At 37.1% G+C, this 19,148-nt stretch overlaps 1 protein-coding gene across 8 annotated transcripts in view; it reads left to right on the forward strand.

The window, feature by feature from the left end:
• Sema2a (Semaphorin 2a) overlaps positions 1 to 19,148 on the forward strand; it is a 387,211-nt gene that overhangs the window by 326,607 nt on the left and 41,456 nt on the right. For all 8 annotated transcript variants that reach the window (XM_067774339.1, XM_067774346.1, XM_067774344.1 and 5 more), the window contains exons 9-10: positions 9,237 to 9,593; positions 18,791 to 19,019. In XM_067774339.1, coding sequence (XP_067630440.1) covers positions 9,237 to 9,593; positions 18,791 to 19,019 — 586 coding nt within the window. The remainder of the gene's footprint in view (positions 1 to 9,236; positions 9,594 to 18,790; positions 19,020 to 19,148) is intronic.

Below are 19,148 nucleotides of genomic sequence, written 5' to 3' on the forward strand. Positions count from 1 at the left end.
CATGTATATCCCGAAGCTCCTGATTTATCATAGAGTTGGTTGTTGGTAGACATCCGCCGCTTATGATGACAGAAACGTCATTTGCATTCGCGGTGAATTTGAGTAGTCCTCTGTCAAACCGCCTAATCAATTGATTGATGCCCAGCGTCTATAGTGGTGGTGATAATACCACATTGTGCGGCGACCCCATTCCGATTATTCTTCATCTAAGCATGGCGCTAGAACAATTTTTTAAAGCGGGATATACTTGAATCGAGTTCAGACTGTCCATGATTGCTCGTTTCATGACAATCCTATCCACTGCAGTATCAACTGACTTGCCTTTTATGTTGTGCTGAAGATAGTAATGATCAATTCATGGTTGACTTAATATACACATCTATTAATCTCTCTTTTGGGGTTTGAGCAGAAAAGATGTCAAACTAATAGACCTTTAGTCTTTCAAGTGCAAATTACTGGCTTTTCTCACTTTCTGTGTAAAGACTACTCGAGTTGTTCTCCAAGATTTCAGGACGTGATTCAGTTTCATGCAACCCCAAAGATTGTTCTAAGTCATTCTACAATCGTTCCACCTGCATAGCAGGCAAAATACTATCTGGTCCCGACGATTTGAATTTGGCAAAAGCTTTCATCGCCCATTTCTTTTTGGTACTTGTTCCTAATCATGGTACTGCTCGCTCCATATTTGGAGTGAAGTACAATTTATTACCATCCTATTCTATTAAAAACTTATAATTTGGCAATATTTCCTATTTATCTTAATACTTAGCTGTATAATCACTAATCAAATTTATATTAACGCCATTCAACCTAAAACTAATAAGATTTCGACCATTCACAATTCATAAATGATTTAGAGCTTTTCATTTAAAGTGAACAAGCTTCGTTGGGCCTCACCACCGTGCTAGTAAATATATTTCGCCCTTTTCCATTTAATCTTCTGCAATAAAATTTTAATTAATTTTCCTGCTAAACTGAAAAGACTTTAATTGTATTAGCATCTTTAGAGTACCTCCAAGTGTAAGCATACAAGTGCCTACAAAATTGTATTTTGCGAAATAGGGGAAGATGCTGATTCTGGTGTGAAAAGAAGGGCGAATTATGTACGTATGTACAATATGTGGTACTTTGTTTGTGTCAAAGGTAGGTAGGGATATGCGCGTGTTGCCGCGATCGTTGGATTAAAAGTACATGACGCCAGATTATGTTTGAGGGTGAAACTGTTGGTGTTGTGAAAATTATGATTTAATGAAATTTACGCTCGATGTTTTTGTGTGGTTCTGCATTCATGAAAAGTGTAGGTTCTGGTGTAGTCATACATATGTATGTACCTATACAGGTTCTCGTTTATATATTTATGCACGTATTTAGTTCTGCCGTTTCCTCCTTAATGCTTACACATTTTACTATCTAGGTAAACATATTTTTGTTTTGTTTTGTGCGCTGACTAGAAAACTGGTACCTTGAAAACCAAAAATTTCAGTATGTGACAAAGTTGAGCCGCTAATAATTGAGCTTTGGAATGTGCCTCTCACGTAAATGTTTCATGGGAGGAGTATTATAAGGGCGATAACATCAATTGACCTTATGACCCCATCAAATACCCACAAGGTGAATTGAAACTATCATCATATGAAATGGTCACAACATCACATTTCAAATGTTTACATTTTCAACGATATTATCGCCATTATGCTTTTCATAAATGGCAATAGAGTCAGTATATATTTTTCCAAGTGTCTATTATGTTGTTATTTTGTTTCTCTATCCCATCAGCTGATTGCTTCTTCTTGATAATTTTCCATACAAAGCCTTGTACAACAAGATGTCAGTTAATCGAAATCTATGAACATTTTTTTTGACTTGACATTCATCTGCACCGCAATTAAGGCGAAATCATCGGTTGTGCTCGAACAAGCTTTTGTTTACATTTGATTATACGCCAACCTAATTTAAACGCACGTAGGTCATTTTCTGTCAAAAATGTCTCACGCACATACAACTTGTATGAGAGCAACCCATATTGAATTTCCTGCGTGAAAACCTAACTCGATTTCCAATTTTTGTTCTGCGTGACATTTAGATTTGACGTTTCCACACATGCTTTATACTGTCGCAATACATGCTTATTTAGGTTAGAACAAAAAACGGCGGTTGTTTGCGTGCGCAAAAAAAATGCAGTGCGGTTGGCATGTTAGTTCCTTTTTTACATTGTCTCACTGAGAGCTTAATGAAAATTTGTCGAACGCTCTATACTCGTAACCGTTGCGAAACCAAACAAGTAACGACCGCAAATCAGCTGATTGAAACTTTTTAATATGATTTGACAGAAACAATTATAATGATTTGACACTTAAAAGAGCCCATTACTGATACTTAGCATAGACTTGACTTGACTTGGCGTAAACTGGGCAACTTAGCCACGATTATACTTCACTTAGCGCATACAATCTGGCATCATAATCAATAAATGTCAATTTTTATGACAAAATGTCAAAATGAAATGGAAACAAACAAATGGCATCTCAAAATGTAAACGTCACTTAGAACTTACATAGAAAATCAAAATTCACCAGACTTCAAGTCAAGTTAAGTTTTGAGTAATCAGTAACATGCAATGTTCATTTAACAGAACTGTAAGTGGCAGTTCTCAAGTCAAGTCAAGTCTATGCTAAGTATCAGTAATGGGCCCTTTAAACTTCCGGTGCAGTATGATTTTGACATAAGTCCATAGAATTACAAAAACAAAATACACCGAATTTTCATTTATATTTATTTGAATGTCTCTCTGGCGCCATCTTGTATAGCTTCGCCCATGGCGAGTCTATACCAGGTAGTGGCAAAGCGAATGCAACTCAATTCGTCGTACAAAAAAATGTCAAGCCAAAACGAAATTATAATTGATTTTAATTAACTGGCATCTTGTTAACCAAGGCGATGCTTGGAAAATATCAAAAAGATGCAATCAGCTGATGGGATAACACCACCTTGTACTGAATTTGTCTTGGATTCCCACATGCTCGTAACCACAGCTAATCCATGGAAGGTTTATGCAAACAAATTCAAACCAATTCGCCGTATGAAAGATAAAGGCCGTGCAGCGACATCTATTTTTGAATAAGTAGGTTTATAAAAGGAAGCTTTGTCAAACTAAAGACAAGAAACTAACAAATCATCTGGCTCAGAAATTGCACCAGACTGCTATCTAAAATCTTTCTCTTTTGAAATGAAATCTAAGTATCTATATAATAGCTTTTCAACACGTTCGCATGTAACTTATTTAAGACGTTAATAAAATTATAGAGAAAACAGTCCTAATGTGCTTAACCAAAACTTGAACTGCAATATGGAACGCTATCCATTCAAAACAAAAAAAAAAATGTCCGGCCGATAACCATGAGGCCACCTTTAATGCATTTTTCAGAAAATATTTGAGTTTAAAGATGGACTCAACGTTTTTTCAGTACCACTATTTTGTTGCACTCCCAGTAAGATTTTCACTGTTCACAATTTTACTTTTTGAAAGTCCTTGTACTAATGTATCGACAACACAAAGCTGATCACTGAATACCGCAGATCTCGAAATGAGATGGTTCAGCTTTTAAGTATCAGCGTTAAATGGGTACATGTCACGAACACAATTGGCAGAGCAAATATGTATTGGTCTGCACTTCCTACATGCGATTCATCAAGGTCTGTTTAGCCTTCCTATTATTAAGACGCTTTAACACATTTTTTATCTGACTAAGTCAAGGCTGACGTCTCTGGTAAGGTTTACCACTGGTCGTACGCTGCTACAATGGGCGTCGAAAGTCATGGTTACTACCATAGCTGCAGATGTTTTGAGGAGGAGGAAAGCATGCAGCATATTCTGTACAACTACTTACACTACGTAGAAGAAAATTGGCTGCTCTAGGTCAACCATTTTTCAATGATCTTGCGGAGGTATCGAAACTCGAAACAAGAGCGATAGTTAAGATTGCTGACTCCATGAAGTGGTTCGATCCGCGGTAGCTGATACAGTAAAGGTTACTTCAACTTTAGGAATAACAATGTGCTTTTAACCTAACCGGATGGAGACCGCCGTGGTGTAATGGTAGCGTGCTCCGCCGTCCAGACGAAGATCCTGTGTTCACGACCTGGAAAAAGCAACATCAAAAATTTTAGAAACAAGTTTTTTCAATTATAAGGAATTTTTTCTAAGCGGGGTCGCCCCGTCGGCAGTGTTTGACAAGCACTCCGAGTGTATTTCGGCCATGAAAAGCTCTCAGTGAAAATTCATAATTTTTTAGGAGATTTTCTATAAAATAAAAAATACTTTTTCTACCAAAATTTTTTTTTTTAATTTTTAATAAAATCCCGCCAAAAAAAATTTTTTTTTCCTTTTCATGGCTCCAAATCATATTTTATGTATTTTTTCGTATCATTTGGTAAATACAAAATTGGTGAGTGCAGTTTTTTGAAAAAAAAAATTCTTTTATGGAGATTTAGTAAAATTATTTGTTTGGGTATGCGTAGTGGAACTTTTTTTTTCCTAAGCCCAAATCCTATCGAAAAATCGATGGCGGTATATAGGTTAACTTCCGTCCATACAAATCGACCCAACCCAATGAACACACTCTTCGTTCATTGTCTCACAAGATCAAATACATGGCGGAACTATACAAGTTGGCAGCTCGGTGACAGCTGATTTGTACTTTTTTTATATGATTTTATACATCACTTTCCGGCACGGTACGATTTTGACATTAGTCCATTGATTTACAAAAACAAAGTACATGGAACTTTGTTTGGTGCCGCCATGATCAAATGCTAGTCTGTTAGAACAAGGCCTGCTGGTTTTCTCAGCACAACAACATGAAGTACATGTTGAGTTCGTGATGTGAGTGTAAAATCTCCCATAGTTCAAATACGTGTTTTGCATTGGTAGTGGTGCCATTTTTAAATAAATACTAGCATTACCCGGGTCGAAAATTCGACTAATCCTTTCTAGACCTGGGATTTACAAATATCTTTTTATTTGAGATGTTCCACAGTCCATTTCGCCCAAATCCTCCTCCTTTGTACAACGCGGTGTTTATGTTGGGTAGCTCTAAACCAAAATTCACTCACCAGGCGTTTTAGGTATTTCAGCTCTTTGTACATAGTTTTTAACCTACGCCATGATAATGCGATTATATGGAAATCAGCCCATAACTAGGAAAAAGAGGTTAAACCCTGTGGATGGGCAAACCCATAATAAGGTATAGGAAGTAAATTCGTTGTTTAGGGTTTTTGTTCTACCAAACTGCATCAAAAGTCTTTTTTGAAACAAATGGTACTTAGAAAAAGAATGGTTTAGATTACTAAAATGTGACTTAAGCTGTAGAAGAAGATTTTCCAATTCTTCCCAATTTCATCCACTGTAAGATTGATATTGAGCATTTGTCTGCCAAGTATCATTGCTCAGATTTGAGTTTTCATACGTTGGTTTATATCAGATGCCATGCCCCAAAAAATAACCCCCTATGCACTAAAGAGCTCAATTTCCAACAAAATCGGCCAAACGGTGCATCCAAAAAAGGAGTTCGAAAATTATGCGTGTGGCATATTTAAATAGATAGATAGATGGTTTTAGCGCTTTATTCAATATTTTTGATGGCTTATCGATTATTGATACTTATATGTATAATTTTTATACCTTAGAATTATAGCTTTGCCGTAAAAGGGGAAGCACCATTTTCAGCTTGCCTACTTATATATGTGTAGATGTTGATTAGAAGAGATATCCCACTCATCATTTAGGTGATTAAATTTTGAATTTCCTGACAAATCAATACAATTTGATTACTCTTTCTGACTAAATAATGAATTATCATACAATTGAACAAAAGAAATAATCAAATAAAAATACCTTTGATGATCAAAAACTAACAAGCATTTTTCGATCACATTTTGGAATCATTTTTGAAGTCCTTTGATGATTAAATTTTAATATTTCATAAAAACCAACAAAAGGAATAATCAAATATGCTTACCTTTGATGATCAAAAATGAATATAGGTTTTCAATCAAATTTTGGAATCATATTTGAATCAAATGTGTTTACTTTAGGTGATCAAAAATAATCATTTTAATAAATTTTTCAAAAGGAGCCCACTCAGCATTTAGGTGATTCAATTATGAATTTCCCTACATATCATTACAATTTGATTACTCTTTCTGACTAAATAATGAGTTATCATACAATTGAACAAAATAAATATTCAAATATGAATACTTTTGATCATCAAAAACTGAAAAGCATTTTTCGATCACTTTTCGGGATCATTTTTGAAGTCCTTTAATGACTAAATTTTAATATTTCATAAAAACCTACAAAAAGAATAACCAAATATACTTACCTTGATGATCAAAAACTGAATATAGTTTTTCAATCACATTTTGGAATCATATTTGAATCAAATGTGTTTGCCTTTGGTGATCAAAAATTTATAAACATTTTTCGTTCAGCTTTATGAATCTTTTAGGAATATATATGTTGACTGAATAATGAATTTTATACTTGTTGAAATTTTATTTTTCATTCAAAATTTTATTTTTTTCACATACACATATTTTTTCAATCATGAAGCTAAGAAAAAATATATAAAAATTGTATTATTTATGCAAAAGATATTCTTCAAGCAAAAATAATGTAATGCTGCTCTTGAACGAAGATTTCCCAAACCATTTCTCCCCTTCCGCTTCCCAGAAAATACATAATGATTGGTCAATACATAGGTTGTGAGCTATTTGAACCCCAGGTAAGTGAAACTATCTTGACATACCTTGATACGGCTTCAACATCCCGTATCGTATCCGTATTTTAAGACGCATACGATAATGCTGATGTTGGATGTTGTAGTCGCAGTGTATATCGGTCAAGTTTATTTGCGCGTTTGCTGTGGTTCGAATAGCTCACTTTCGCATGCTTTCTTCCCCTGATGAAATAAGATTATTATGTAGTTTAAGTGGTGAAATTTCTAAAAATGTGAGGCGTAGCATAACCTGTTTCAGTTGGTTTTACTTATGACTATCAATAGAAATATGACGCGTCCAACGCTTTTATTTAATTGTCTGATCAACGCCCTAAATTGATAAGGAGTGTGACGACTAGTACCTAGGACTTACCTAATTATTTTCTAGCTTTTCGTATTATTATTATTTCATGTAAGTATTGTTTTCAATAAACCGTTTAACTTAAACTTTTTTTTTAATTATTTTATTTTCAAGTTTATAGTCCTTATTTAATTGCCTATTATTTCTTTTTCTATTTAGTTCATTTAGTGACTCATTATTACAAGGACTCTTTCCTGACAATTTTTTACAACCTAAGTCCTCAATACATAATCCTTCCAAAGACTTTACTCGACTTTGCGCCACGTATGCTTGTCCCTTCTCCAACAAATATTTTGATGTCACTTCTACTGGACTGTATGCAATATTTGTTCCAAATATGAGCCAAATCGGCCATCATAGGTCGCTTTCTATTCATGTATGTATTATGTGTTCCAAATATGGACCAAATCAAATCGGACCACAAATACGATTTTTGTGAATATCTCGATCGTTGCGCCACCTAGCGGTGATTTTTTTTTGATAGGTCGCTTTCTATTCTTGTATGTATTATGTGTTCCAAGCATGTGCCAAGTCTTTGTGAATATCTCGATCCTTGCGCCACCTAGCGGCGATTTTTTTCATAAGTCGCTTTTTATTCTTGCATGTATCTATTAAAAAAAATAAAAAAATATTATATGTTCCTAGCGGCGATTTTTTTTCATAAGTCGCTTTTTATTCTTGCATGTATCTATTAAAAAAATAAAAAAATATTATGTGTTCCAAATATGAGCCAAATCGGACCACAAATACGATTTTTGTGAATATCTCGTTCCATGCGCCACCTAGCGGCGATTCTTTTTCACAGGTCGATTTCTATTCTAGCGTGTATTATGAGTTCCAAATATGAGCCAAATCGGACCACAAATGCGAGTTTTTTTTGAATATCTCGATCCATGCCAATTTCAATTACAAGATTCGTTCACAACGGCCGTGCGGGCGTGCATGCGGCCTGCCTGTCAACTCAAGCTAAATAAAACCGTATAAAAACAAAAGTTTTTGTCTTTTTATTTATCGGCCGAAAAGCTCCTTTTGAAAAAATTTATAAAAACTATACTCTGTCCCAAAATCACTAATAATAATCATTTTTAATTCAGCTTTCTGAATCTTTTCTGACTATATTTGTTGACTGAGTAATGAATTTTATACATGTTAAAACTTTAGTTTTCATTGAGACTCTTATTTGTTTCACATACACACATTTTTTGAATCATGAAGTTCACAAAAAATATGTCTATAAAAATTGTATTACTAAGATATTCTTCAAGACAATATAATGCAAATTCTGCTCGTAATCGAAGATGTGCCCAACCATTTTTCCCAGAAAATACATAATGGTTAGACAATACCAATTACAATGGGCCCATTGGTGGCCTAAACAATGAGCTCTTACCATGGTGTCCAGCTCAGCCCTTGCAACCTAGACAATACAAAAGTTGTGAACTATTTGAACCCCAGGGGAAGGGAAACTATCTTGACATATCTGGATACGGCTTCAACATACCGTATCGTGTCGTATTTTAAAATGTTGGCGATCATAACTGACGATGGATATTGTAGTCGAAGGTGTATATCGGTCAAGTTTGTTTGCGAGTTATCTGTGGTTCAAATATTTCACTTCCGCATGCTTTCTTCCCTGATGAAATAAGATTATTATGTATGAATGAAATACGAAAAATAAATGCGTGATAATCGCATTCAAAAATTATTCAAAAATCTCAATCAAACTATTGAAATATCTTCACGGATATGATTAGAAAGTTACTGCGAAAAACGGTCAAATATTATTCTAAAATAATTAGAGCTGAATTTTACAATGATATCAAATATGAATAAAAAGCGTTTCGAAATATGAATCATAAATGATTATTCAAGAATAATCACATTTAGGGTATATTTTTCTCCCTACGATACATTAATTTTCGAACAGAAAATGCTTTTAAATTTGAACGTTTTTAATCATCTTGGGGAATGATATTTAAATATTTTTTGATCAAAATTTTCAAAAAAATCTGGCTGGGATTGAAATTTATAGATATACAATTTGATATATATTTTTATAATTTGTACTAACACATTATTTAAACTTTGTTTTACAGAACCAAACTTTGTGGGCTCCTTTGATATTGGCGAGTATGTGTACTTCTTTTTCCGCGAAACTGCTGTCGAGTATATAAATTGTGGAAAGGCTGTGTATTCGCGTATAGCGCGAGTTTGCAAAAAGGATGTGGGTGGCAAAAATCTCTTGGCACATAACTGGGCCACATATCTAAAGGCACGATTGAATTGCAGTATCTCGGGTGAATTTCCATTTTATTTTAATGAAATACAATCAGTTTATCAACTGCCAATGGATAAGACACGATTTTATGCGACATTCACTACAAGCACAAATGGGCTAATCGGTTCGGCAGTTTGCAGTTTTCACATCAACGAAGTACAAGCAGCATTTAATGGTGAGTAGGAAAAAAGAAAAACCCAAACAACAAAAAACTGCTGTGAAACAATGCATGTGAGATAGAGGCAAAGCATTAGTCGTGTAGTGTACGCGATAAGCCTAAGTAGCTTATGATTTAATTAATATTTGCTTTTAATTATAATATTTGTTATTATTTTTTGTTTCTCTTTGCTGAAAAAAGATTTGTTTGCACTCTGAGATTGTAGGAAGCTTGAGTATATTTGAAAAATGTTTACATGGCAAAAAGTAATCGTACTTCCTGCAACACAAATAATTTTTCGCGATTATGGGTTATGCGACTCTTCCTAACATAAGGAGCACTGATTTGATGGAAGGCGATAGATTACATTCGTAATGTGAAAGCTCTATATATCTGCCTGTGGTGCGATACGATTATGTCCATTGGAGCATTGTAAAGGTCTACAAGTAGGATATGTAGCAGCAAGCACATACACAGCCACGCTAACCTGATAAAATGCTTGTTCTTGTTCGTTTTTTTTTTTTTTTTTTTTTGTGGATGCTATTTGGCACTGTTGTACTTCTTAGGTCCGGAAAGTGTAGTAGCTGCTTACGAAAACTGCGTACAATTTTTATCGTAAAATTACGAAGAAATATCCTTATTTACTTCCAAACGAGCACTTAATTACATCTCTCTTTGAAATCCATATGTCCTGAACAATTTTAATTAACAAATTGTGATACTTTATTACCGGGGACGATTGTTAAAACACGACCAAACCGTCGGGGGAGGTATTAATAGATGCGTTTTTGCCTCGCTTCCAATAATTCGAATACTCTTTTGCCTTTGGACTATTGATAACAGGACAAAACGCGTCTTCTCATTTCTTTTTCCACTTTTTTGAACGGATTATTGCAGTCGACCTCGGTTTCAAACTGTTTTTCGCGGAGAACTTTTAATCGGGTAGAAAAACTTAGCACCCGCGTTTGTATTCTTAATGCTGGAATTACTACGCGTCCTCAGATACCCAATTCAAGACTTTTGTATAATTTTCTGCAGGATCCATATATGTTCACTACATTTTCATACTAAATTCGTTCAAAAAAATTTACCATCACAGCAACCCATATCTGATATTCCGCCCCTTTTTTTGTTTCCCTGCTTTGCTTTCCACGACAGCAACCCCGGTAATTTTGACACTTCGTTCAGTGTCAAACGCATGTTCCACGCAGGTTCCACTGAGTTCCACAATAGTTTGACACTGACCGAAGTGTCAAACTGCAGTGTGTTAGAAAGAGAAAGGAATTGTTTCCTTCTCATACATATTATACTTGTAAACCTGTACTATGCATTGGAGGCTTGAAACGCAATATGCAATATCCCACAAATGTATCTCGTTATCAAGGAAACGGTGGCCTTGAGGTGCGGCGGTTGAGCCTGCTAAATGAAAAAAAAATATATATATATTATCTGCCGTCGTGCTGATTTTAATTTTTCCTACAACATGGAGGAACGTGACCTATATTTTTTCAAACATCTTCAGATGAATTTTCGCCAGGAGGCTTTCCATGGCAGAATAACACTCCGAGTTTTGCCTCCAACCAGAGGCGACTCCATTTGTAAAAATCCCTTTCTTAATTATTTGCTGTTGCTTTTCCCGAAACTTGAACCCATGACCTTCGTTGCGTCATGCGAGCATCTTACCACCACATTACGGCGGCCGCTACAATGATCTACTTTACAACAGAAACGGGACTACATATGTCCTATAAAATTTAATACAAACTATAGAAACCCACAAGGCAGTATTGGAAAGATGTAGCTAACTCAGTTTTCACGAACGGATCTAAAATGACTTGTGAGGGCTTTGCACCATGTCTAGCCTCGTTAGTGTATTTGCGTCGGTACAAATATGTGCGTGTGTTTTAACCCGAGATTTTCAAGGCACTTGGAGCAGAAATAGATCTTACTGAGAGTATAGCCATGTTCTCCGATCAAAATCAGCGACGATATAAACAAATCAGTCTGTAAGGTGCTTCGTGCTGCAGACTTAGTACACATTAAATCTGGTTCTTCAGTGTATGGAGAAGATGCATCGCCACAGCCTTTTCCAGATTTTTTTTAGGCGCAAGAGTTAAATACATAGGCCTTTGTACCTGAGTATCATCATGGGTTGCACATTCCAACATTGACTCAGGGAGACTTACAATAAGTGGAAGCTTTTGCAGCGACATAGGCTTTCTAGGAACATATGGCCTTAAAACAACTGAAAATTTTAAATAATTAATGAGCTTAACACCGGTAAAAAATAATTAATATTGTTATTCAACTATTACTTTGGTTTGGGGAAAAACTGAAAAGAAGGAAACATTTACTGGCATATTACGATGGTACCATTTCGAAATCCGCACGTCATCATCGTCAGGCAATTTCCTAATATTTTTATTTATTTCAACAGGTTTCACCGGTAATCGAACCACGATCAAACTGCTGAAATTACACTCGTCTAACCGTTGGGCTAATGTGGTGTATTTGCTTTCTTTGCTAATTCTAGTTTTATCCCATTTTCAAGCTCTCGCATAATTTGAGACATTCTGCGTTTACATTAATTTGTACTAGGCTTGCCTGCGGCCGGTGTTAAGCTTATTAATTCTTAGTAAAACTGAACACACCATTAAAAATACAAGCATAGAACTGATAGTGTTCATTAGCGGTTTTAAATATCAGATATTCAGATAAGTTTCCATAAACTAGAAAAATACGCCTTTATTCACCATGGACTAGATCTGAATTATTTACCTAGTAACGTAGCTGTCATCTTCAAGGGTCGAAGGAAATAGTGGAGAATCTATTCAGCGTATGTCCAGCGCACTATCTTAGAAGAACGAAAATTCATGAATTGTAAGTCGTTAAAGGAAAATAGATAGACCCACCAATAAGTATACCGAAAGGATCAGGATGAAGAGCTGAGTAGATTTAGCCATGTCCGTCTGTTTTTATGTCTGTTTGTATGCTAACTAGGCCCTCACTTTTTGAGATATCTTGATAAAATTTGGTGAGCGGGTATATTTAGGTGTCCGATTAGACATTTGTCGGAAACGGCCGGATCGGACCACTATAGCATAAATCCTTCATACAACCGATTTTTCCGAAAAAGAGGATTTTTGTCATATCTTCCTCAATTTATCAGATTGAGCTTTAAATTTCACCAAATACTTTCGTATATTGCACATATTGTTCTCAGAAAAAATGTGTGAGATATAGAGCATATATCACCCACAACCGATTTTTCAGATAAAAAGCTTTTCGTAATTACTGCCCCATTTTAATAGCTAGAGGCTTCAAATTTCACCGAATGCTTACGTATAGAGCGTTCATTGTAGTAATTGTATAGATCGGCGGTATATATTGTATACATCCCATACAGCCGATGGCTCAGATAAGAAAGTTTACGTAAATTCTTCCCCAGCGGCGTTTACTACGCGCAAACGGAAGGACGGGTGCGAGCTGTATTAATGGTAAGGAATCAGCTGCATTCATATATGCTGCCTAATTACACCACTAAGGATCACGTAGCGGTGACCGTTGAGCAAAAGAATAAGCAGGTATTTATCCTGGCGTCCTGCTACATGGCCCATGCTGCGGAGGTTCCACCGATGGCGTGCAAAAGGCTAGTACAGGAGGAAGGGCGCAAAGGGCGGTTGGTCGTAAGCGCAGATGCAAATGCGCACCACAGTGCGTAGTGAGGAGCAGATACGAACGAGAGAGGCCAATATCTGTTTTGTTACATCCTGCAAACCAATTTGCAGATAGCCAACAGGGAAAATGTCCTTACATATGTACATTGGTCCAACATCCAGCAATGTTCTGGATATTATAATGAGCTTCGAGCGTGATATATCAAGGTATATTGGATGGTTCTTGATAGACCATCCTTCTCCGACCATGCGTATATCAGCTTCAGCATCCCCCTAAAGAGGGTAGAGAAAGGAGGAACCTTTAGAAACCCTAGGTCAATGAACTGGACTAAACTCCAGACACAGGTAAAACAAAATTGGGACAACCCAAAGAGGTTGCTAATGTAGAGGAACTGGAGGAGTCGAATGAATTCCTAACAAGGACGCTTATGACTGCGTATAACAAAGCTTGCCCTCTAAGAAGATTCAGAGGAAAAACAAAGCCGCCATGGTGGAGCAATGAGCTGAGTCTTCTAAGAAGACAGGTAAAATAAATATTTAAGCTAGCACTGACCGCGCAAAGCGAAGCGTGTCGGGACGACTACAGGGATATACTTAGGATCCACAAGCGTGAAATTTCCAGGGCGAAGAGAATCTCATGGAAAAGTTTCTGTACGGACATAGAGTGCTCCAGCGAAACAGCACGGTTCAGATAAGTCCTAGCAAAGGGAAATATAGTCCAGGGACTAATAAAGAAAGAGAACGGGGAATGGTCACTTAATAGTGAGGAATCCCTTGAGGTGCTTCTCGATACACATTTCCCATCGGAAGATGGTTTAGAAGAGCCAGCAGACAGCAATCACACTTCGGTCACGGAGCGGGTAGTGACGGGCTTGGTGACCGATACCAATATCGAGTGGGCAGTGAAGACGTTTTCTGAGTTTAAATCGCCGGGCCCAGATGGTATATTCCCGGCCATGCTACAAGCCTCAAGTAGGGCGGTCGTGGAATGGCTTAAAATAATATTCGACGGGTGCGTAATACTGAATCATGTACCGCACTCTTGGAGAACTTCTCGTGTAGCTTTTATACCAAAGGCGGGGAAGATCGGTCACGTGTATCCTAAAGACTATAGACCCATTAGCTTAACATCATTTCTGCTCAAAACCTTTGAGAGGCTGATAGATGTGTACATAAAGTTCAACGTGGATGAAAAGCTGCTCTCCGCAACACAGCATGCGTACACCAAAGGCAAGTCGGTAGACACCGCATTGCATAGGGTGGTAATAAGCATAGAGAAATCCCTGGAATATAAGGAGTATGCTCTAGGAGTCTTCTTGGACATTGCCGGGGCTTTGAATAATGTTGCAAAGTGAGCGATTATGGATGGTCTTAATTACATTAAAGTACATCCTGCCTTAATCAGATGGATCGGCTGCATCTTAAATTGCAAAAAGATTACATCACAATGGAGATTGTACGAGGCCACGAAATCAGTGGACAGGGGCACGCCGCAGGGAGGGGTGCTATCACCTCTGCTGTGGGCGCTGGTCATCAACCAACTGCTCAGGCAATTCGATGAGAGACCCGTAAAACTTACGGCTTACGCAGATGATGTTGCAATTGGCATAAGTGGAACGTGCCTTCCAACGATTAGTTCTTTGGTGGATCGGGCGCTTCGGGATATTCATACCTGGGCATATAATGTCGGGTTGAAAGTCAATGCGGAGAAGACGGATATGGTCTTGTTTACAAAGAGGTACAAGGTCCCAAATTGGACCAGGCCTAAGTTGGGAGGGGTGACCCTACACGAGAAACCTTGCACAAAATATCTAGGAATCATCCTAGACAGTAAGCTGTCATGGAAGCTCAACGTGGAGGAGGGTCAAGAAGGCCTCAACGGCTCTCTATGCATGTAAAAGAATGCTGGGATGTACGTGGGGCCTGTCGCCCTCTCTTTCTCATTGGGTTTTTACAGCGATTATAAGCCCTATTCTATACTATGGAGTTCTTGTTTGGTGGAAACCGCACAAAAAACAACATACCTCAAAAAATTAGAGGGGTATGCAGACTATCGATGCTTAGCATTACGGGAGCCCTGAAAACAACCCCGACGGCAGCACTGTATGCCATTCTGCACATCCCACCTGTAGACCTGGTAGCAAAGAACAAAGCGTTAACGACCGCAACCAGGCTCGGTGCTTCGGGCAGCTTGAGCGCCGACCATATGGCCATAGTAGTATAGCGTCATCAATCACAAGATGAACAGACTACATGATTCCCTATCTGCGCTTCGAGGGAGATCTTAAGGCCACAATAGAGGTGGACGATTGGCGCAAGGGTGCGCAAATGGCGGACGAGGCGATACATACATATGTACACAGATGGTTCCATAGTAGTGGAAGGAGTAGGGTCTGCGGTATACTGCGCTGATTCGGAAATTAACAGATCCTACAGGCTACCTGATTACTGTAGCGTTTTCCAAGCGGAAATAGTAGACGTAATTAAAGCAGTAGAAACCCTCGAAGAAAATGGCCCAAGCTGCAATCGTGTTAACTTTTTATTGACAGTCAAGCAGCAATTAAGGCAATAATCTCGCATAGCACAGCATCTAAATGCGTGTTAGAGTGTACGCAGTCCCTGGACAGAATCGGGACAGGGAGAAGCATTCATCTATATTGGGTCCTAGGGCATATGGGAATAGATGGGGATGAAAAAGTGGACGAACTAGCTAAAAAGGGCGCATCCCTTGAAGCTTGCTCCGTAGATGGCCCAATTATATTGGCCGAGATTAAGCGAATGTGCACCTCTCACATGATCGACCAAGCGGGAAGGGCGTGGGTTCAAGCGCGGGCCTGTAAAGTGTCGAAGATTATGTGTAGGTCTTACAACCTTAGACTAACACTGTTGCTTCTATCATTAAAAAGAGAGGACTGTAGACTCATTACGGGTGTTCTGACTGAACACTGCCTTCTGGCGTCACATGCCTTTAAATTAGGCTTGGTCAGTGATAGCAGATGTAGGAAGTGCGGGTTGGAGGAGGAAACGATCGAGCACGTTCTGTGCTCGTGCCCTGCACTTGCCAGGCTAAGACTCCAGATATTAGGAGTGATACAGCTGTCAGATCTAGAAGCAGCAAGTGGCTTAAGTCCTAGGAAGCTTCTAGTATTTGCCAAGAGGACGGAGTTATTTATAACATAGGTCCTGGTTTTTGATAGGGTTTTTCAGTTTAGTCGTTAAAACAAACTTCTGGTAACACTACGGACTCAATCAGTCTATGTGAGGTCCTCATGGGCCGGCCAGTTCAACCTACCTACCTACTTTCCCCAGCTGTTAACTACTACCTTCAAATTTCACCATAAGCTTTCGTATATAGCAAATATTGTTGTCTGAAAACTTCGAAGAAATTGGTCGTATATATAGTATATATCTCATACCGATTATTCAGATAAGAAATTTTCGCAATTCCCACACTATTTTAACGACTAGAAGCTTCAAATTGCATCAAATACTTACGTTTACGTCATATATTGTTGAGATAAGCGATTCATGGTCATAGCTATTTCACGCAGACCACAAAAAACGTGAAACTTTGCATACTCACACAAAGTACCTACCTATTTTTTATTTTATACATATTTATCTTAAACATTGCTTTGGTATGTATATCTGTTCGCTATATATTCCTTATCTAATAAACTCGATTATTTGGTCATTACTAATGGGATAAGATTAATTTTCAGCCCCATTCGCGAAAGTTATGAAGTCTTCGGCACAGCCTTGTCTCTTATTAATGCTGTAGTTTCATTTCCTCTTTTTCCTTTTCCATCTCACGCTCCGTTTTCCACGACGTCATGGTCTCTATCTATGGCTTTTACTCCCATTCTTTCTGCTGTTTTTATTCTCAGTCGCCCTTCCGCCAAAAATCACACTCCGATTTCCACTCCCACTTTCGCTCCCAATTCCAGTCCCACTCTGATCCCTTGAATCAGATCTATTAAATACTAGCCCTTCTTCGTTGTTTATCGGATATAAAAGAAATTCTTTCAAGGGCGCAACTGATTGTAGAGGAACGATCCTCATTTACATTGAAATTTACCGCACAAAAGTTAGTCCAAGGCTCGGCCAATCCAGTCAATGTATTTGCGTATCATATTGAAATTTATCCTTTTATATTTTATATTTAACCACAAACAAGATCTTCAGCCGCCTTCTACTACTGCAAAGCTTTTAAGTTCTCCATATTTCTAGTATATTAAACTAAACATGAGTAAATATCTAAGCACATCTGTGCGCTTCTATGTGTAAAATCCATTTATAAAAAATCTTTACATAAATAAACAGAAAATCATTGCGAAGAGAAAGGAAAACAAATCGTATTAGGAAATCCATTTTGATGGATTATGAATATCCTGTTTGAGCATCTAAGCTCATCAAATGCGCTGGTAACTGGTAGATATATACTTAAGTATGAAGCTAACTCTTTGATTTTATGCAACAGTATCTATGTTGTTGTTGTTTCACTTATTCAAACTTTTACTGCTACATATTCACTGCACTAACTCATAGAGTGATAGTAGTGGGAGCGCTTTACTATACACTTGAGCTGTATCATCTCTGCTTACAAGCTTTTGTTGCCCTTGTGCGTTTGTATATAAAGAAAAGTGCTTTCCAATGTTGACTATCGTTCAAAGCGGTTGAGTGCTATGTCACTGCGGTTGCTACTAGCTGAGCAATTCAAAATTGAATAGTTGTTGGATAGTAATTTAAAAATAATTTACCATTATTTTTGTGAAGTGGTTTATTATTATTTGTGTCCCTATAACTATACATTATTTGAAATCATCATCCTTATCCTTATATTTTTCCGTATCCTTATCCTTATATTTATCCTTAACCTTATCTATATCATTATCCTTATCCCTATCTTTATCGTTATACTTATACTTATCTTTACCCTTATCCTAATTTTTATCCTTATGCTTATCCATATCCTAATCCTTTTTCTTATTCTTAGTCTCATCCTTATCCTTTTCCTGTTTTTGTTGATGTTTCCTTATATTTATCTTTATCCTTTACCTTATCATTATCCTTACCCTTATCCGTACCCTTATCCTTTGCGTTATCCTTATTCTTATTCTTATCCTTATCTTAATGCCTGTCCTTAACCTTAGAAAAATTTTATTTACCACCCCAAATTGCCGAATCGTCCCATTGTGCTATACAAAATGAGTTTTTGCCTTTTTTTTTTTGTAAATTTCACTTACCGGATCTTTATTTAAGTATGTATGTTTATTCGAAAGATATAGTACACATCTTCACCTTCAATATGCATTTTATGGAAAATTTATTTAATTGTTTTGGGATTAAAAAACACAGAACACCTCTTATTTTATACAAGCAAGTTATATATACATACATAGTATTATTGTCGTAAAATTGAAAATTTGTATTTGCACTGGAACGAAGCAGTTTTACATGTATTTGAATATATTCACTATTTATATACACAGACTTGTTTGTGTATTTACAAGTTATTTATCTTTTTACCATTTTCAGGCAAATTCAAAGAACAATCATCATCCAATTCAGCTTGGCTACCGGTACTGAATTCACGTGTACCCGACCCACGTCCCGGCACTTGTGTCAATGATACCTCAAATCTGCCCGACACTGTATTGAACTTTATACGCTCGCATCCGCTTATGGATAAAGCTGTGAATCATGAACACAACAATCCAGTCTATTATAAACGGGATTTGGTATTCACTAAGCTTGTTGTTGACAAGTAAGTTTATTTCCTCTATTCGCTTATTTGTTTGTACGTTGGGTATATGTATGTGTGTATATTTATACGATATTTCTATATATATATATGTACATATAGTTGAAGCATAGTATAAAAGCATTTTTTTGC

The sequence above is a fragment of the Eurosta solidaginis genome, chromosome 3 (assembly GCF_040869045.1).
Source record: "Eurosta solidaginis isolate ZX-2024a chromosome 3, ASM4086904v1, whole genome shotgun sequence".
In the NCBI taxonomy this organism is placed as follows: domain Eukaryota; kingdom Metazoa; phylum Arthropoda; class Insecta; order Diptera; family Tephritidae; genus Eurosta; species Eurosta solidaginis.